General features: G+C 39.6%; 1 protein-coding gene and 1 pseudogene across 1 annotated transcript in view; both read right to left on the bottom strand.

The window, feature by feature from the left end:
• The window catches only part of ANKRD42 (ankyrin repeat domain 42), a 97,540-nt gene extending 76,048 nt beyond the window's left edge, over positions 1–21,492 (bottom strand). Inside the window, exons 1-5 of the mRNA XM_023209289.2 lie at positions 20,482–21,492; positions 16,622–16,788; positions 10,649–10,756; positions 6,057–6,176; positions 5,037–5,172 (exon numbers count right to left, since the gene is read on the bottom strand). Of these exons, the coding sequence (XP_023065057.1) occupies positions 5,037–5,172; positions 6,057–6,176; positions 10,649–10,756; positions 16,622–16,788; positions 20,482–20,539 (589 nt within the window). The 5' untranslated portion in view covers positions 20,540–21,492. The remainder of the gene's footprint in view (positions 1–5,036; positions 5,173–6,056; positions 6,177–10,648; positions 10,757–16,621; positions 16,789–20,481) is intronic.
• On the bottom strand, positions 6,793–7,098 carry LOC111540953 (annotated as a pseudogene).
• Positions 21,493–21,712: the final 220 nt, after the last annotated feature.

Raw genomic sequence — 21,712 nt, 5'->3', positions numbered from 1 at the left:
CAAAAACAATAATAGCTATAGCAACCTGTTAAGAGATAGGAAATACAAAAATATATAAATAAGTGGGGCGCAGTGGCTCACACCTGTAATCCCAGCACTTTGGGTGGCCAAGGAGAGTGGATCACTTGAGGTCAGGAGTTCGAGACCAGCCTGGCCAACATGGTGAAACCCCATCTCTATGAAGAATACAAAAATTAGCCAGGCATGGGGGTGGGTGCCTATAACCCAGCTACTTGGGAGGCTGAGGCAGGAGATCTCTGGAATCCAGGAGGAGAAGGTTGCAGTGAGCCAAGATCACACCACTGCACTCCAGCCTGGGTAACAGAGCGAGACTCCATCTCAAAAAAAAAACAAAAAACCTCAAAAATATGTAAATAGAGACAATAAAAAGGCAAAATGTGGGAGAAACAGTTAACATGTAGGGCATTTTGGTTTTTCCTTGTTTCTATTCCTTTCTTTGTGACCTAAGGTAAGTTGTCATCTCTTTAAAATAATCTGTTTTATCTATAAAATGTAAGACTCATGGTAACTACAATGCAAAACCTATATTTACTAAAAAATAAAAAGCAAAAAAATAAAACATACTACCAGAGAAAACCACTTAACCACAAAGAAAGACAAGAAGAAAGGAACATAGGAGTTACAAAACAACCAGAAAACAAGCAACAAAATGGCAGCTGTAAGTCTTTACCTACCAATAACAACACTGAATGTCCATAGACTTAACTCTCCAATTAAAAGGCACAGAGTATAAAGAAACATGACCCAACTACATGCTGCCTACAAAAAACCCACTTCATCTATAAAGATACACGTAGATTGAAAGTGAAGGAATGGAAAAGATATTCCATGCAACTAGAAGAAAAAAACAAACAAGAGTAGCTAGATTTATATTATATAAACTATAAGTTAATTCCACTACTGTGTATATATCCACAAGAAAAAAATGTCATTATATCAAAGAGATAGCTGCACTCTCATGTGTATTAATACACTATTCACAATAGCCAAAATATGGAATCAACCTAAGTGTACATCAATGATGAATGAATAAAGAAAATGTAATGTATATTCACAATGGAATATGATTCAGACAAAAATGAATGAAATACTCTCACTGCCACAAGATGGATGGAATTGGAGGTCATCATGTTAAGTAAAATAAGTCAAGCACAGAAAGACAAATATTACATGTTTTCATTCATATGTGGGAGCTAAAATATGCTGGTTTCATGAAGATAGAGAGTAAATTGATTGGTGGTTATCAAAGGCCAGAAGGGTAGCATGGAGAGAGGAAGAACAGAAGTTGATTAATGGGTACAAATATAAAATTCGGTAGAAGAAATAAGATCTCGTGTTTGACAGATCAGTAGGGTGATTATAGTTAACCATAATCTAGCGTGTATTTCAAAATAACTAGAAAAAAATTATTCGAATGTTTCTAGCATAAAGAAAAGAACTATTTAAGGGATGGCTACCCCAATTACCTTGATTTGATCTTTATACATTACATGAATGTATCAAATTATCACACGTACACCAAAAATATGTACACTTATCAATAAAAAATAATTTTATGAGAGTGATTTGAACACAAGCAGTCTAGACCTAAGGCCACATTCTTTCTTAACATCTATATTATAAATACTCTACCTGGTTATAAATAAAAGAATTATACCTGTTTAAAGAAACAATTGGATTTTTTAATGACCAGACAAGACTAACAAAAATGATCAAGTATACTTGATAAAGGACAATACAAAAATAAAACTGACCCCTACCTTGTATTACACACAGAAAAGTCAGTTCTAGGAGGATTGGGAATATAAATGTGAAAGTAAGATAATAACATTTGTAAAAGATAACATAAAGTAATGTCTTCATGATCACAGAATACGGAAAGTACAAAAAGCACTAACTACAAAGGAAGAGATTATTAAAATGGATTACATTAAAATTAAAACCTCTGGCCAAGTGTTGTGGCTCACACCTGTAATCCCAGCACTTTGGGATGCCAAGGTGGGTGGATCACAACATCAGGAGTTCGAGACCAGCCTGGCCAACATGGTGAAACTCTGTTTCTACCAAAAATACAAAATTAGCCAGGTGTGGTGGCGCACGCTTGTAATCCCAGCTACTCGGGAGGCGGAGGCAGGAGAATTGCTTGAACCCAGGAGGCAGAGGTTGCAGTGAGCCAAGACTATGCCACTGCACTCCAGCCTGTGCAACAGACCAAGATTCCATTTAAAAAAAAAAAAAAAAATTAAAACCTCTATTTATCAAAAAATACCAAAGAATGAAAGAGCAAGCCATAGAGTAGAAAGATTAGAAAGATATTTGCATGAAAAGATATTGGTAATAAATGTAACTGACCAAGGGCTTGTATCTAGAATATATAAAGAACTCCTGGCCGGGTGCGATGGCTCAAGCCTGTAATCCCAGCACTTTGGGAGGCCGAGATGGGCGGATCACGAGGTCAGGAGATCGAGACCATCCTGGCTAACATGGTGAAACCCCATCTCTACTAAAAATACAAAAATTTAGCCGGGCGAGGTGGCCGGCGCCTGTGGTCCCAGCTACGCGGGAGGCTGAGGCAGGAGAATGGCGTGAACCCGGGAGGCGGAGGTTGCAGTGAGCTGAGATCCGGCCACTGCCCTCCAGCCTGGGCGACAGAGCAAGACTCCGTCTCAAAAAAAAAAAAAAAAAAAGAACTCCTATGACTCAATAAGAAAAAGACATACTCCAACAGCTAATAGGCAAAAGATCTGAACTACTTCACAAAAAAAATAACCAAATAGCCATTAAAAATATGAAATGATGTTTGACATTTTTAGTCATCAGGAAAAATGTAAATTTGAAACTGCAATGAGATACATCCATCAGAAAGACTAAAACTAAAGAAAAACTAATAATACCATAAATAATACCATATGCGAAAATGGAGCAATTGAAAGCAGTCTGAAAAAGTGAAGGAAGCCTAGCACAAAAGGATTTTTTTTTTGGTTTTTGGTTTTTTGGGTTTTCTTTGCAGGTTTTACAGTTTTATTTAAACATAAAGTACGCACATGAGGTAGCTACTCATTTTCTTCACTGCGCAGCCTGGCATTGGGGTTGGTGACTATGATGGCCAGCTGGGCAGCTCATTCCACAATGGCTTTGCGGTTCTTGGAGGAAACATCTCAGCACAGTAAGATTTGTTGTACATCAGCAGCACTTCCAGCTCCTTGACATTGTACACCAGGAACTTCCAGAAGCCACTGGGCAGCATGTGCTTTGTTTTTTTTGTTGCTCCCACAACCAATGTTGGGCATCAAGATCGACCCTTGAACCTTCTATGAACCCTGTTTTCTATACCTCTGAGTTTCTGCCAGTTACACTTAATTCTGACATATCAGTCAGTCTGGTGCCGGATGAACGTCTTAGTTCTCTTTTTGATGATCTTGGGCTTCACAAGGGGTCTAAGGGTGGCCGTGATGCCGAGGAGGAGATGGCTGCCACCTCTGTAGGCAGTGCCGAGAGAGGGGCTTTTTGTTTTTTGAGACTTTAATTTAAATTTTACTTTAAACAAACAAAAAAAAAACTTATAAAATACAAAGTAAAAAGAATGAGAACAAAATAAATTTTCAGATACACAAAAATTGAAAAGTTCATACCAAAAGACTTCACTAAATGAACACTGAAAGATGAACTTCAGAAAAAAGCAAAATGATCATGGACAGTAATGTAAAGATATAGAAAGATGAGGCCATGCAGATAGGTAGGAGCCAAATTATGTAAGTCCAGCATGCCAAGCCAAGGAATCAGAGGCTCCACAGGGATCCAGGGAGGTTCTAAATAGCAAAGTGATTTGATCAGTCCTGTTCATATTATTCTGCCCCTCCTCTTTCTGTGTTTGCTTCTTTAATTTTTCATTCATTTTCATTCCAATCTCACTGTGATCTATTCTTTGGAATTCTTTAGAATTTCTAGACCACTTTTTAAAGAAGGTGGAGTCTAGGTCTCCACTGGCCACTTTACTGTAGGTTAGACAACTGAAGTAGCAAATTAACTAGTATCCTCCATTTATGCAGTACTGTTTAAAAAATGAAAACTTTGGGCCAGGTGCGGTGGCTCCTGCCTGCAATTCCAGCACTTTGGGAAGCCGAGGCAAGCAGATCTCTTGAGGCCAGGAGTTCGAGACCAGCCTAGCCAACATGGTGACACTCCCTCTCTACTAAAAATACAAAAAGTAGCCAGGCGTGGTGGCAGGTGCCTGAAACCCAGCTATGAAGGACGCTGAGACATAAGAATCACTTGAACCTGGGAGGCAGAGGTTGCAGTGAGCTGAGAGCACACCACTGCCACTGCTGGGCAACACAGCAAGACCCTATCTCAAAAAAAAATTAAAAATTTAAAAATAAATTAAGTTGTCTATGAGGCAGAGAGAGGTGAAGTTAAGAAATAAAAACACTAGGTAGCAGATGAAGGAAACTGCTGGCAGGAAGAGCAAATCTATGTTTAATTTTGTCAATTTATCTTTTGCTGATATGGTTCCAGAAAAAAATCAATCAAATGTAAGGTACATAAGATGGGTGTGATGTAAGATAAAAAATGTTCATGTCAACATATACACTACTTCATTTTGTGAGGGACTAACAGAATAATTGGTTTCAATGTCTTTATTTTTTAAGAGATGAGGTCTCACTTTGTTGTACTGAAGTGCAATGGTACAATCACAGCTCACTGTAGCCTCCAATCCCTGGGCTCCCAAATCCTCAGCCTCCCAAGAAGTTAGACTATAGGCACACACCACAACACCCAGCTTTCTTCTTTCTTTCACTTTTTTATTTTTTTGTAGAGAGAGGGTCTCACAGTGTTGCCCAGGCTGGTCTCAAACTCCTGGCCTCAAGTGATCCTCTTGCCTCAGCCTCTCAGAGTGCTGAGATTATAGGTGTAAGCCACCATGCTCAGCCAACAGTTTAAATTTCTTAAACAAGATCAAACATTTAAAAGTTTACATCAATGAAAAACTAAAAGATTTGCTTTATTTAAAATACCTGGAAGGTTTCCATTGTAGTCCACATCTTCTATGCTACAACCCCATTTAACAAGAAGTTGCAAGCAGCCAAGCCGTCCATGAAAAGCTGCATAATGTACAGGTCTCCATTCTCTCTTATCGGTCACACTGGGATCCTAGAGGTAACATTCACAAGGACTTAGTTTCTCCCTATTTTGTAGAGAAAACACTAAACCTAGCAGCTTAATTCTATAAATAAGAATTGGAGGCTGCTCTTAATACAAGAAGGCAAACACTTAACATAATAGAAAAATGCACTGCAACCACTAATTTGAATATGTGAGCTAATAAAATACTAGTAAAATTTTATACAACAGGCTTTTCAAAAGAACGAGTCACATAAAATAGTTTTTAAAAAGGAACTTAACTAGTCATCTTACCAGTCAGATTCCTGACCAATAAAATGAAAGGGATAGATTGAATGATCAAATACTATCATTGAGAATATAAACAGAATTAATAAAAAATATTCAGTAAGTTTTCACTCTTTCTTAAACTATAGAAACACCAACTCTCACCACAATGTCTTCAATATATGTAGTTCTCTTCTTCTATGTTATTTATTACAACTACTACAGATAAAATTAAATATTGCAATAAACAAAATTTCTGAAGAAATAAATCACTTTCTAAATCAGTATATGAAATAAGAGTTTCAAAACAAACACAGAGGTAGACATACAAAAATTCATAAAGATTTACAATCACCTGGTTAAGATTTGTTTGAAGCTTCGTAATCTAACCAGTTAAACTCTGAACTAGCATGAAGAACCCAAAACCTCTCAAGTACTTTGTAATACTAAATTGTTTTTTGGGGGAGAAGAGATTTGTCTGAATTATTGCTTCTATGTTTAAAGATAGAAAAGGTAGAGAGAAAAATTAAATTAGCTTCCCAAAGTCATATAAGAGATCTAAAAAGTCAGGAAGAGACAACTAGACTACCAAATACTATTCCATCTACATTATCATACATTAGCACATATTAATAGGAGCCACTCACCACTCCACTTCGAAGCATTATTTGTAAAGTAAAAGAATGTCCGTGAGTTGCAGCAAGATGTAAAGGAGTGCATCCCCGGTCATCCTGGGCTGTCAGATTTGCTCCATTCATTATAAGAGCCTAAAAATAGAGAAAAAAGAACGACTTTACATGAGTATAGATGTTAAACCATAAATGCAGATGCAGATTATACAAAGGCAATTTATTAATCTATAGCTAAATTATGTATGTTCTTACATGTGTGCTACAAGCAAATCGTAAGAAATTCTTAGCTAATACTAAGAAAATGTTTTGTTTTGTTTTGTTTTTTAAGATTATAGAAACTTCCTCTCTAATCAAGGCTTTTAACATGAACTGATTTCTCGAATAAAATGGAAAGTTTCCAGTACACTAAAACATAAATCCACAAGTCGCCTGGCAGGATAAAACAAAAACCTGGCAGGATAAAACACTTGGCAGGATAAAACAAAAACAGCAAGTTTACATGATCCCTGTAACACCGATGATCTCAAACTCAGATGCTTCCTCCATCTGCCAACTGTGTTCTGGATACAGAGCACATCGTGGCTTCTGGGATCATACTCAGCTGAGGCTATGGGTCCACAGAGCACTCATCTGGCTGGGCTATGGTGGTGGTGGCTCTACTCAAGAAGCAAAGCAGTTACTAGCACATTCAGTGTATGGAACATATTTTAAATATCAAAGTGAGAAACAAGAAGGCAACATAATAATGTTATCAGAAAGATGTTAGGAAGTAAGGACAACTGTGTAAAGCTTGAGGCTGAAAAGCAGCTTGCCAGCTTCCTTTCTTTGGCTTCTTGGGTAGTGGGCACCGGAATAGCAAGATGCGACGTTCTGGTTCATGGATCATATAATGGACTCATCCCTGACTCTGCTGAATGCCAAGATTCCTCCATTCAGATTCAGGCATCAAATGGGTTTTACGGACCAGCTTGGCTATGTCCGTGGGCAGCATGACATGTCGATACTCAAACTCCTCATCGCCATATTTGTCGCAATAGTAAATTTGTTTGTGCAACATGATCACTCGGTTTGCTAGCCTTCAGCCCCATGCCGCCAAGCAACTCCCAGCAGCACGTGCTCCCACCCACTTTGGCCTCAAGAAAATGTTTTAACATTGCCTAGAAGACATTTATAATATTGGTTTTACATTTTGATTTGAGCATGTATATATACTTTATGACACATCTTTCATGAGCACAGATAGCCACTAAGTTAAATTCTTTAATTCTAACCTAATAAAACTGAAATTTAAACATTCACTAATTCAAAAGCAGAATCCTTGGTTAACTGGGTTTTGGACTCAATAAAAGAATTAATTATTAAAGTGACGAGTTCTAAGCTCCAAATCAAGTTTCTAAGTACATCTAAAGAGGTCCCATCTGAATTTGCAATTGGCCCAGTTTCTATATATGGGTTATACCATATACAGAGTAATTGGCTTAAAAGAATTATTAGTGGCCGGGCGCGGTGGCTCAAGCCTGTAATCCCAGCACTTTGGGAGGCCGAGATGGGCGGATCACGAGGTCAGGAGATCGAGACCATCCTGGCTAACACAGTGAAACCCCGTCTCTACTAAAAAAGTACAAAAAAAAACTAGCCGGGCGAGGTGGCGGGCGCCTGTAGTCCCAGCTACTCAGGAGGCTGAGGCAGGAGAATGGCGTAAACCCGGGAGGCAGAGCTTGCAGTGAGCTGAGATCCAGCCACTGCACTCCAGCCTGGGCCACAGAGTGAGACTCCGTCTCAAAAAAAAAAAAAAAAAAAGAATTATTAGTCCCGGCCAGGAGCGGTTGCTCATGCCTGTAATCCTGACACTGTGGGAGGCCGAGGTGGAAGGATCACTTGAGCCCAGGAGTTTGAGACTCTTCTATACTTCACCATTCCTGTAATCTTTATCTCCAGCCCCCTTTTCAACCGCCTGGACCCTCTTCTACCTGGATGACCTACAGACACATTAAACTCAATGTATGCCAAATTGAAGTCAACATCTGTCTTCCCAGTGTTCCTTGCTTTTCAGATTTCCCTATTCATTCCATCATAATTATCTGTTATTCTGACCCAAAATTTGAATTTTCACTACACTGTCAATGTTTGCTTTGCAAGATATCTTAGCTCATTTTCTTTCTTTCCCTCTGCCACCACCTGTTTTTACGCTCTCTGGTTAGTGATTACAGCAAAAAATCTCTAACTGACCTTCTTGTCTTTAAACTCTTCCTTCATCCTAGTAATCCTGGACACATTTTGCTAGAATAATTCCCTGAAATACTGTTTTCATTATCTCATTCCCCTGTTAATGTCCATGTGGATGTTTATGTATATGTATAAATATATATATAGACATATTCACACACACACACACGCACACACACATATAATGTATATAGAAACTCTCTTTTCACAGCCAGATGCAGTGGTTCATGCCTGTAATCCCAGCATTTTGGGAGGCCAAGGCAGGAGGATCACTTGAGCCCTTGAGTTCAAGACCAGCCTAGGCAACAAAGGGAGAAACCCCCGACAGACATCTCTACAAAACCAATTAGCCAGGCGTGGTGAAGCATGTTGGTGGTCTCAGCTACTTGGGAGGCTGAGGTGGGAGGATCGCTTGGACCCGGCAGGTTGATGCTGCAGTGAGTCATGACCAAGGCACTGCACTCCAGCCAGAGCGACAGAGCAAGACCCTGTCTCAAAAAACAAAAACATAAACAAAACCTCTCTTTTCTTTCCAGGTAATCACAGGGTTGAGGAGGGGGAAAAAAACTATCTTTCTATAAAATGAATCCAAAATCTTCATTCTATTTCTGAGGCACTTTACAAAACTGGTCTACCCAAGCATGGTTCTTAACAGTCCACACCACAAATAATCTATACTCAGTCAAACTAACATAATGGTATATCCTCTGAACATAGCCCAATTTTCCAATTCAGAAGCTTCTTACAGGAGTATAGCATAGAGATGAACAGGACAAGTCTAGGTTCAAATCCTAGCTCTGTCACTTGCTTAGGCAAGGTACTTAACACTCTGAATCTGTTTTGTAACCTATATAAAAGCGAACTCATAGAACTGTTTGTGTTGGATGAAATGACACATGAGAGACTGACTGACACACAATAAATCTTCAGTGAATGACAATTATTATTTTTATTTGCGCCTAACGTATTGCCTGCCTCTATAATACTTCCTCATCACTTAATCTTTAAAATCAGCCCACTCTTTTGGGCTTAACTGATGTTTTATTTCCTCCATTTATGATCCCTCTACCTCCTCCTAAATTATACAATTCTTCTCATCTGTATTTTTCACTAGAACTTTAATCATAGATTTTGCTTTGTATCGTTTTGCAACTCACTGAGTAGAGCTCCTGACCCTTCAAACAATCTCATGCTTCCGCCTGGCAGGAACTGTGATGTGGATTGGCTGTGTTCCCCCTCAAATCTCATTTGAATTGTAGTTCCCATAACCTCCACATGTCATGGGAGGGACACGATGGGAGGTAACTGAATCAGGGGGTGGTTACCCCCATGCTGTTCTCATGATAGTGACTGAGTTCTCACGAGATCTGATGGTCTTATAAGAAGCTTTTCCCCCTTTGCTCAGCAATTCTCTCTTCCTGCCATCCTGTGAAGAAGGACGTGTTTGCTTCCCCTTCCACCATGATTGTAAGTTTCCTGAGGCATTCCCAGCCATGTGGAACTGTGACTTAACTAAACTTTTTTTCTTTATAAATTACCCAGTCTCGGGTATTTCTTCATAGCAGTGTGAGAATGGACTAATACCAACTGTTTGCTTATATGACTCTGTATTCCTCCAAATTCCAGTCTATTTCAAAACACTGAATAAATATAATTACTCTAATATACTAGATCCCACCATATATTAATGTGTCACCCTGGTCAGGCAATACATTAAATATGAAATTTTAGGCATGGCCAAATGTCTTAGTCTGTTCAGACTACTATAACAAAATATCACAAACCAGGGAGCATATAAACAACAAAAATTTATTTCTCACAGTTCTGGAGGCTGGGAAGTCCAAGATTAAGGTGCTGGCAGATTCTGTCTGGTGAGGGCTCATTCTGCATGGATAGTGCCTTCTCACAGCATCCTCATATGGTGGAAGAGGCTAGTGAGCTAGCTCTCTGAGGTCTCTTGCATAAGGACATTAATCTCATTTATGAGGGCAAACCCCTCATGACCTAATAACCTCCCAAAAGGCCTCACCTCTTAACATCATCACGTTGGGGTTAAGATGTCAACATATTTATTTTGGAGGACACAAACATTCAGACCACAGCAGCAAGCTATAAAGGAGATAATCTGGTCATGACTGTGAGATCTCACGAAACAACCCAGATAGCCAACTACATCAGAGATAAAAGGATTTCTGGTTGCATACCATTTATTTAAGTGGATAGCTGGTATCAGAATATCTGAGTTGTGGAATCCAGTAAGTTATTGTTTAGAACATAAAACTAAATCTATTGAGTCAAATAATTAGAATAATAGCAATAGCCCAATAGAACTATGTTAAAGTAACTAAGCTTACTGAAAAAAAGTAATAAGGTATTATTACCTGTACACAAGCATCCTGACCCCTGATTGCAGCTATGTGAGATGCTGCCCAACCTCTCGTTGTTACTTGTGTGATATCAGCTCCATGCCAGAGCAGCCAATGAAGACACTAAGAAAATAACCATGTTAACAAGTGATAAGGTGGATGTTTTTAACATTTTTATCTTTTAAATTTGGTCTGTTATCATAAAATAACAGACTGTAGGGCAAGAAGTATCATAAGTGAATGAGAGATCCATGTATAAGAAAAACAAAAGCACAAGCACAGTGACACGGCAACCAACATTTGGCCTCACTGTTGGGTAAACAATAGAGACTAGTGGGAACTGTGGCAAACTGGAAACCATATTTCTTGTCTGTAAGGTGTAGACACTACCAATTACAGTCAGTGGCTGCTATGAGTGAAATGCTTATCCAATGTTTGTAAATATTCTGTTTGACCAATACTGTGCAGGCCAAAGAAAACAGATCTAAGAATCAAATTCACTCAAAGGCTGCCAGTTTTCAATCTCGAACACAGATCTTTAAATGGGTCCAGAGATTTTGCATCGGAGCAAACATTGTTATTCTAGTGATTCTAAAAAACAAATTATTTTAAAAAAAAGAGAGAGAAGTCAAATATATCTTTTAAGATTTTTAAAAATTAATCTAAATCTCAATATAATACAGTACTTAAAGGTCTGTACCACATACAGTGTTACTGTCTTTGTATAATCAAGTTTGTATATTCTACCACCTTTCTTTTTAAAAGAATTGATCATATCATTGGGATACATTGTCATAGAAGTCATAATCATATTATTTGATAAAAAAGCTTATCAAGTAAATATCATTTGCCTATCACAGAGACTAATGACAATAAAATATAAAAAAACCTCAATCTCAATAATTATCATAGTAAGTCATTCATTTATTCAACAATATTTATGGAAAGACTATTATGTGCATTGTTCAGGTACTAGAGAATAAAGCCACTGTCAACATTCATGTACTGGATTTACATTTGTCTTGGGTGATTATATAGAAGTGAGATTGCTAGGACATAAAATAAGTATATATTTAACTTTATTGTAAAAACTGCCAAACTGTTTTCTAACATGGCTGTACCTCTTTACATTCCCACCTGCAATGTATGGGAATTCCAGTTTCTTGATATCCTTGTAAACACTTTGTATTGTCATTTTTTTCAGGTTTTGTTTTTTCTGCTATTCTTACAGGGATGCACTGGCATCTCATTGTGGTTTTAATTTGCATTTGCCTAATGGCTAATGATGTTGAATATCTTTTCGTATGTTTAATTGCCATCCATATGTACTCTTTAAGAAAGTGTCAATTGAAGTCTTTTGCCCATTAAAATTTCTTTCTCTCACTGCTGAGTTCTGAGAGTTCCTTATATAATCTGGTTATAAGTTCTTAGGTACATGATTTGCAAAGGTTTTCTTCTCTATTTTCTCTATAAGTTTTATAAGTTTTACATTTATCTACAATCTGTTTTGAGTAAATTTTTGCATACGGTACCAAGTATGGCTCAAGTTTCATTTTCTTTATTTTTTTAATTTTAGACTCAGAGGGTACATGTGCTAAGTTCATTCATTTCATGGATATATTGCATGATGCTGAGGTTTGGGCTTCTATTGAACCCATCTCCCAAATAGTGACCAGGTTCCAAACAGGTAGTTTTTCAACCCTTGCCTCCTTTCCTATCTACTTTTGGAATCCCCAGTGTCTATTGTTCCCATCTCTTTGTCCATGTGCACCCAATATTTAGGTCCCACATATAAGTGAAAATATGTGGTTTTTGGTTTTCTGTTTCTGTGTTAATTCACTTAGGATAAAAGGTTCATTTTCTTACATATGAATATGTGTAATTGTGCCAACATCATTTAATGAAAATATATCTGCTCTCCACTAAATTACATTTGCATCTTTGTTAAAAATCAATTGACCGGCCGGGCGCAGTGGTTCACATCTGTAATCTCAGCATTTTGAGAGGCTGTGGCAGGTGGATCATTTAAGGTCAGGAGTTCAAGACCACCCTGGCCAACATGGTGAAACCATGTCTCTACTAAAAATACAAAAATTAGACAGGCATGGTGGCAGGCACCTGTAGTACCAGCTACTCAGAAGGCTAAGGCAGGAGAATCACTTGAACCCAGGAGGCAGAGGTTGCAGTGAGCCAAGATCATTCCACTGTACTCCAGCCTGGGCAATAGAACCAGACTCTGTCTCGAAAAGAGAAAAGAGAGACCAGAGAAGAGAACCGAACCAGATGGAAATTCTGGAGTTGAACAGTATATCTGAAATGAAAAGTTTACTATGGGCTCAAGAGCAGATTTCATCTAAAAAAAACTGAGGTCCAACAAAGCATAGTTTTCACCAATTGTTAATTTAGTGATTATTTCTCGCAACCAATATATAAATACCAAAAATCTTAAGAAAATTCAGAAAGGATAAAAAACTGTAAAGGTGTTAATGTAGTGCTCAAGTAAAGATTTAGGGCCAGGCGCGGTGGCTCACGCCTACAATCCTAGCACTTTGGGAGGCCGACGCAGGTGGATCACAATGTCAGGAGTTTGAGACGAGTCTGGCCCACATAGTGAAACTCTGTCTCTACTAAAAATACAAAAATTAGCCGGGTGTAGTGGCATATGCCTGCAGTCCCAGCTATTTGGAAAGCTGAGGCAGAAGAATCATCTGAACCCAGGAGGCAGAGGTTGCAGTGAGCAAAGACAGCAACAGAGCAAGACTCCTTCTCAAAAAAAAAAAAAAATTTAGGAGATGACCTTAAAGTGGGAATAGAGGAAAGCACTAAAATCTTTGGTTTCTGTTTATGTTTGGTAAAATCCAACAAACAGGCTGGGGCATGGTGGCTCACACCTGTAATCCCAGCATTTTGGGAGGCCAAGGCGGGTGGATCACTTGAGGTCAGGAGTTAGAGACCAGCCTGGCCAACATGGTGAAACCCCATCTCTACCAAAACTACAAAAAATTAGACCGGCATGGTGGCACATGCACCTGTACTCCCAGCTACATGTTAGGCTGAAGTGGAAGAGTTGCTTGAACCTGGGAGGCAGAGGTTGCAGTGAGCTGAGATCACACCACTGCACTCCAGCCTGGGAAACAGAGCGAGACCCTATCTGAAAAAAAAAAAAAAAAATCCAACCAACATTTATTGAACATCTGCTGGGCACTGTGCTAGACACTAAAAATATGAACAAATAAATTTAATTCAACAAATTCAGCAACATGAGAAACATTTATTGTGAACCTATGATGTGACTCCTATAATATGCTAGACACTACACTAGGTATTGTGGAAAAAAAGACGAATAAGACGCAAAGGGTATCTTCAAAGAGCTCAAAATCTAACAGAGAATAAAATTTAAAGTGATACACTTTTTAAAATTTATAAGATTTAGAGGTAGCAATAAGGAGTCAGTAACCAGTTGGGAGATATTGAGAGGGGTACTTAGGGACTTCAAATGTACCTGCAACATTCTATTTCTTTTCTAAAATCTGACACTACTAAAGCAAAAATGTTAGAATATGTATTCATTATATTATCCACTCCAAGTTATCCTCTATGCTTGCCTCTGGAACCCAGTCACCATACTGTGAGGAAGTACAAACCAGCTCATATAAAGAGTCCTCACAAACAGGCCCACAGGGATGAAGTTTAAGGTGCCTAATCCATAAGCTTTACCAAGTGGATACTGACTGACCTGGATTTCAACCAGGTAACCAGTGGGAAGAGATGAGACAGGCAGATAAAACAGCATGTGCATACTGCCCAAAGTAATTTACAGATTCAATGCTATTCCCATCAAGCTACCATTAACTTTCTTCACAGAATTAGAAAGCACTTTAAATTTTGTATGGAACCAAAAAAGAGCCCGTAGAGCTAAGGCAATCCTAAGCAAAAAGAACAAAGCTGGAGGTATCCTGCTACCTGACTTCAAACTATACTACAAGGCTACAGTAACCAAAACAGCATGGTACTGGTACCAAAATAGATAAATAGACCAATGGAACAGAACGGAGTGCTCAGAAATAACACCACACATCTACAACCACCTGATCTTCGACAAACAGGACAAAAACAAGCAACAGGGGAAGGATTTCCTATTTAATAAATGGTGCTGGGAAAACTGGCTAGCCATATGCAGAAAACTGAAACTGGATCCCTTTCTTAAGCCTTATACAAAAATTAACTCAAGATGGATTAAAGACTTAAAAGTAACACCTAAAACCATAAAAGCCTTAGAAGAAAAACTAGGCAATACCATTCAGGACGTAGCCATGGGCAAAGACATCATGACTAAAACACCAAAAGTAATTGCAACAAAAGCCAACATTGACAAATAGGATTTAATTAAACTAAAGAGTTTCTGCACAGCAAAAGAAACTATCATCAGAGTGAACAGGCAACATACAGAATGGGAGAAAATTTGTGCAATCCATCCATCTGACAAAGGGCTAACATCCAGAATCCACAAGGAACTTAAATTTACAAGAAAAAAACAAACAACCCCATCAAAAAGTAGGCAAAGGATACGAACAGACACTTCTCAAAAGAAGACATTTATGCAGCCAACAAACACATGAAAAAAAGCTCATCACTGGTCATTACAGAAATGCATATCAAAACTACAATGAGATACCATCTCATACCAGTTAGAATGACAATCATTAAAAAGTCAGGGAACAACAGATAATGGAGAGGATGTGGAGAAATAGGAATGCTTTTACACTTTTGGTGGGAGTGTAAATTAGTTCAACCATTGTGGAAGACACTGTGGCGATTCCTCAAGGATCTAGAACTAGAAATACCATTTGACCCAGCCATCCCATTACTGGGTATATACCCAAAGGATTATAAATCATGCTGCTATAAAGACACATACACACATAAAAAAATAAAATTAATTAAATCTAAGGACATGTTTACGAGGATGGAGCCCAAGGTTCAGATTTGCATTAAAATACTCACTAAGTAGTTTGTACTAGCTAAAAATTGAAACCAAATAAATATCCAACAATAAAAAAACCAATAAATTCTGATACCAGTCTAAGAATAGAAAAACAACATGGCTGAAGGAAATGAACTAGAGTACATATATGTAACCACACGGCTAAAACTCAAAAACATATTGTTGAACAAAAAAAGCAAGCTAAAGAATAATACACATAATGTGATATCATTTATATAATGTATAATGTCATTCAAAACAATGATATAATCATATGTAATAACAGCATAAAACATAGATGGGAATAATAAACACCAAAATCAGGGTAATAGTTTTCAGGGTAAAAACACTTTTCAGGGTAAAGTGAGAAGGAGAAAGTAACTCTCTAGAGTTGGAAGCAGAGGAATAGCACCTGAGAGGGGTACTTAGGGACTTCAAATGTACCTGCAACATTCTATTTCTTTTCTAAAATCTGACACTACTAAAGCAAAAATGTTAGAATATGTATTCATTATATTATCCACTCCAAGTTATCCTCTATGCTTGCCTCTGGAACCCAGTCACCATATTGTGAGGAAGTACAAACCAGCTCATATAAAGAGTCCTCACAAACAGGCCCACAGGGATGAAGTTTAAGGTGCCTAATCCATAATCAGCATCAACCACCAGAGACATCTTGAGTGAACAAGCCTTCAGAAGAATCTAGCCCCAGCTTTTTAATATTCCAGCTGAAGCCCCAAATATCATGGAGCAGAGACAAGCTGTCTCTGGGATACAAATTCTTACGTTTGTTCACGAGTATAACTAAATCATTTTATTACGCTAAATTTTGGGATAATTTGTTATAAAGTCCTAGCAAAGTAGAATACCCAAATATTAAACGACTATGACTGAAAAGAAAATATATGCAGTACCTATCAGAAGGTCTCAGCCCTGTTTGCTAAATTTACAAAACTGTTATAGCTATAAACTTAACCTCGGTTTAGTGGTATGTAGTTCCTTACCTCCAAACTTCCAGAATGTGCTGCCCAATGTAAAGGGGTAAACTTATGGAGAACATCAACTTCATTAATGCTGGCTCCACGTTCCACTATTTCTGAAAGCTGCTTTACATCTCCAGCTCGTACTGCGTCATGTATGCTGCCAAAATGCACCTTCTTCCTGGAACCTACTGAAAAATCAAATTATTTACAATGTACTACGAAACTGTGAAAGAAAAAAAAGACTAAAACAGTGATCTAACAGAAAGCACAAAATTACTTTGGTTTTCCAAATAATTTACTACAAAGACGTTTGTCATTAATATCTTAAACAGACTTCTGGTTCCAACACTGACATGTAAAAAGCATGGAAGCTGACGCTCCCATCCTTATAGGGAAAAGTGAATAAACAGAAAATGAACAGCTTTTCTTGGACCCATCAGAGAACTGAGGTCTCAGGGCAAACTGCTACCCCAAATCTGGAGAGACAAATACAGAAAAATATAGTCCTGGAGCAGAAGCACTGGAGTCATAAAGTGATAGATGCACTTACATGGTCTTTTGATGATTTGCCAGAGGTTGAGTACATACTGGTCAAAGAATGAGAAACTTCTAGGGGTCACACTCTTACTTAGGGAGCCACTACACTTTCATAGATTTTTACCTTCACAAACCTCACCAGGTTACCATGGTGAAAAGCCAGGAACTCATGTATTTGGCAGTGAGAAGGAGAAAATAACCATTTTGAAATATGCCTAATGTGTTCTCCATAACAAAGGCCTCCCTAGTGAAAAAGACTTCACCAGAGCCTCCTCTCATACATGCAGATATATTTTATCAACATCCTTCTTACATTTCTAATTTATGTCTTACACTAAGAAAGGAATGGCAGGCTACAATTTTTAATTCATATACTCTTAGTGCTTCATATTTTATAATTTAATTAATAAGCATTGTGAACCAGAGACAATAAAGGTATCTAAGCATGAACAGACAGCTATTAGAGAAGGATGAAAGAGTAAGCAGTTCAACTGCAGCATTTTCTAAATAAAACAGGCATGATTCCTGACCTGAAGTTGATTTGAAAACAGCTCACCAACACTTCTGGCAAATGATCTGTGCAACCTTGTACTATGATTTATCTATGTACATGTCCTCTCTCCACAATCAAAATATTAATTTCTTAAGGGCAAAAATCATATTTTACACTGGAATTATATCTTACTTTTATTACATCTTTTTATATACTCTAATTATATCTTTGCTCTTAGCAAAATGCTATAAATGTACTCAAAAAGCCTTTCTGAACATCTACTGTGAGTCAAGCACATGATAGAAAATGGACATGGATGTAATACTTTTTTTTCCACCAACACATTAAAATCTATTTGGATAAATACATAAAGAAAACAAAACCTAACAGCAATGTCCTCAGAGAGTACAGGTAAAATTAAGGAGAAACAAAACAAGTCATACAGGAGGAAACATTCGAGCAAGACCTTGAGGAATAATTAAGATATATGGCAAATAGGAACAAGAGCTTATGTAAGGTGTGCACACACATACACACACACACCCCTTTAATAAACATTCAATGATGTTAATCCCTAGGCCAGAACTTCATTCTTCTCCTTTAAACTAGCACAGCTAGACCTACAAATGATGTTCTATCCACTCTACTTATTTTACACAGACACTCCTCTAATCCATCTTATACAGACCAACTATCCTGATCACTTCATGCCCCTACTCTAAATTGCTACCGGTTGGCCACTGCTAGTCTACAAAACAAAACCCAGACTCTCAGTATGACCTCTATGGCCTCCCATAATTTGGCTCCATCTAATTTTATGGCCTTTTTTCTCACCATATTCCATCCCAATTTATTCACTCATCCACCCATCCATCTACTCAACATAAGTTTGGTATCTACCATAAGAATAAAAAGATGAAGACACCCTCAAGGAACTCACAGATTAGTAGAGAAAATACAAACACAAAATACAAAATAATGTGGTGAAAGTAATGATGAAAATACTCATAGGAACTTGTGGAAGCACAGATGACTTCAAACTCAGCTAGGGTAGGAGGGAAGGGGAACAGAGAAGGATTCCTGGGGAAAGTAACATCTAAGATAGAATCTTCAAGGATTAACAGGAGTTTGCCAAGGAAAGTAGGAGCAGTGAAAGGCCTTTTAAACAGCATGAACTGTCAAGAAATCACTCACACACATACACACGCATACACACACACAAATCCTATTACTAAAGTATTAAGGGGAAATATCGCCTAGAACTAGACAAGATACAGACAATGGTGAAACTTATTTTTAAAAACTTGGACTTGAGCAGACAGTGGAGAATCACCGAGGAATTTTAAACAGAAGAATTATAATGATTGAGAGTTGTAAGGCTGAGTTTACAAAGCTAAATTCAGGGAAGAGAACTTATTGAATGGGGAGCAAAAAGGCAAAACTAGAGAGTAGGTTGATTGGCCCGGCGCGGTGGCTCACGCCTGTAATTCCAGCACTTTGGAAGGCCGAGGTGGGCAGATCATGAGGTCAAGAGATGAGACCATCCTGGCTAACACAGTGAAACCCTGTCTCTACTAAAAATACAAAAAATTAGCCGGGCATGGTGGCGGGCGCCTGTTGTCCCAGCTACTCCGGAGGCTGAGGCAGGAGAATGGCCTGAACTCAGGAGGCGGAGCTTGCAAGTGAGCTGAGATCTCACCACTGCACTCCAGCCTGGGGGATAGAGCGAGACTCTGCCTCAAAAAAAAAAAAAAAAAAAAAGAGCAGGTAGATCATGTAAGAATACAGTTTACAATAGTCTAGACCAGAAAAAATGAGACCCTGAACAGTGGGAAAAGAAAAGGATACAGATTCAACAAATATTAATAAAATTAGAATGAACTAAACTAGAATGGATTCAGTGGGTGAAATAAGAGAAAAGTAATGAGATAACTCCAAGATGTCTGGCTTTGTCATCTGAGTGCTGTGGTGCCATTAGTTGAGACAGCAAACACTGAAGGACAGAGAGGATATATAGATACAAAATTACAATTACAATTTGGACATGCTGCTCTTGAGGTACCCAAGGAAGATACCCAGAAGGGAGACATATATATACATCTGCAGCTCCGAGGAGAGACAGAATTCAGGTCTCAGTGTTACGTGTGTCTCTGCATTAGAATGCTTTTTCTGACACCCATACTCACCCCCTACTGGAATCAGTAGCATTCTACCATCCTTTATAACACTCACCTCACTTGCCATTATTTGCTCAGTATTTATCTTCCTCACTAGAAGGTAAAGAATGTGCCTGTCTTCTTTACGGATAGTTCCTTAACACAGAGCACAAAGTAGGCACGCAGTAAATATTTACTGGATGGTTGAATGAGTAACAGATTTGAGGGCCATCAGTAGGACTGAAGTCACAGTATATGACAAGAAGAGAACCAACGATGGCATCATCAAGGGGGGAAAGCTGCATTTAAGAGGGCAGAAGAAAACGGCAAAGGAAAGAGTCACTCAATGGAATGAAAGAAGAAAACTAAGTAAGTACTAATTTGTCGTCTCCACAGGGTCAAATGCTTCAGGGAAGCCAAGGAAGAACTTAAAAGAGTCCATAAGACTGAACAAGAGTTGATGTCAAGCTGGGCAAGAAGACTCGGAGGACTGGTGTGGATGGAAAAAAGGAAAGAAAGCTGAAATAATACAGAACAAGGGAAAGTTGACAGCTTTGGTATCTCCAAAAACAAATTAGAAAGGGAAACGGGGAGCGACACCTGAGAAAAGGAAATGCCAGAAAGGGCTAAGACTGTTGCACGCTTAAGAAAAGGAATGTGGCAGAGATGAGGGCCAACGACATAGTCTGACTCACAGGGGTTTGCAGTCTCCCTAGAGGAAGTGGAGGGGCCTGAATTGGCCACCCCGGGCATGGTGCAACACCTCCGACTCTGGGGAGGAGTTGAGTCCAGGCCCCTGATGCTGCCGCGGTCTTCACTTGCTCTCACCCACGAGCCACTGCAGGGGCAGCGGCCCTCTTCTCCGTCGTCACTAGGACGGGGCCCAAGGTCCTCTCTTGCTCTCTCCCAGAAGCTGCAGCAGAAACCTTCGTCTTCACTTTCTCTCTCCCAAACGCCACTGAGGCGGCAGCTGGCGTCTTCACTGCCGCTCACACCGGAGGAGTCGCTGGCTGCGTAGCCGCGGTCTTCACTTACTCCCTCCCAAGAACTACCCAGGCTGTGGCCGCCGTCGACACTCCCTCCTTCCCAGGAGCCACTGAGGCGGCGACTGCGGTCGTCACTGACTCTATACCCGAAGTCACTAGTTCGCGGGTCCCGGACGTCACTGACTCCCTTCCAAGTACCACTTAGGCGGAGGCCTCGGTCTTCTCTGGTAGGTCCCCTGGAGTCGGTAGTTTGGTGGTCTCCAACTTCACTAAAATTCACGTCGCTGCTGCAGAAGCTGCGGTCTCCCCTAACTCTCTCCCAAGAGCTTCTGTGACTGTGGCCACTATCCTCCCTAACTCTCTCCCCAGAGACGCTGTGGCAGTGGCCGGGGTTTTCACTGACCCTTCTCAAGTCACTGCGGGACAAGCCGGCGTCTCCACTTAGGCTTCCCGCAGCGACCCTGGAGCGGCGGTCGACCGCTTCACGTTTTCTTTCCCCGTCGTCGCTAACTCTTTCCCTTGACTCGGCGCTGGAATGGCCCTGTAGGCCGTTTATCCTCCACACGTGGTGGCTAGTGCGGCGGCCGCCGTCTTCGTCTGCAACTCCCTGCGAGTCGCTCTGGCGGCGGCCGCCTTCGGCTGGTACTTTCTCGGAGTTGCTTTCCAGCCTCCCGACTCCAGTCAGTTGGCTGGAGAGGCAGCAAGGCCGTCGCCTTGGAAACGAGTATACGTCCGACGTGCTGAGGTCATTTCCCGTTCCTCCCGGCTTACGCCATTTCCGGTTTCCTTTCCCTCAGCTGTTCCTTGGCTTTTCGTCTGGACAAATCGGGTGGTGATGTGAACTGATTTTCGGTAAAATTCGGTTCGGCTTCACACGAGCCTATCTAGGTCCCTCTCTGGAGTGGCCTGTCATCGATCGCGCCCTCCATCGCTGAGCGAC

Source organism: Piliocolobus tephrosceles, chromosome 13, assembly GCF_002776525.5.
Source record: "Piliocolobus tephrosceles isolate RC106 chromosome 13, ASM277652v3, whole genome shotgun sequence".
NCBI classification, from domain to species: Eukaryota; Metazoa; Chordata; class Mammalia; order Primates; family Cercopithecidae; genus Piliocolobus; species Piliocolobus tephrosceles.
Note: the sequence above shows the minus strand (reverse complement) of the source record. Positions and strands in the feature narration are given on the sequence as shown.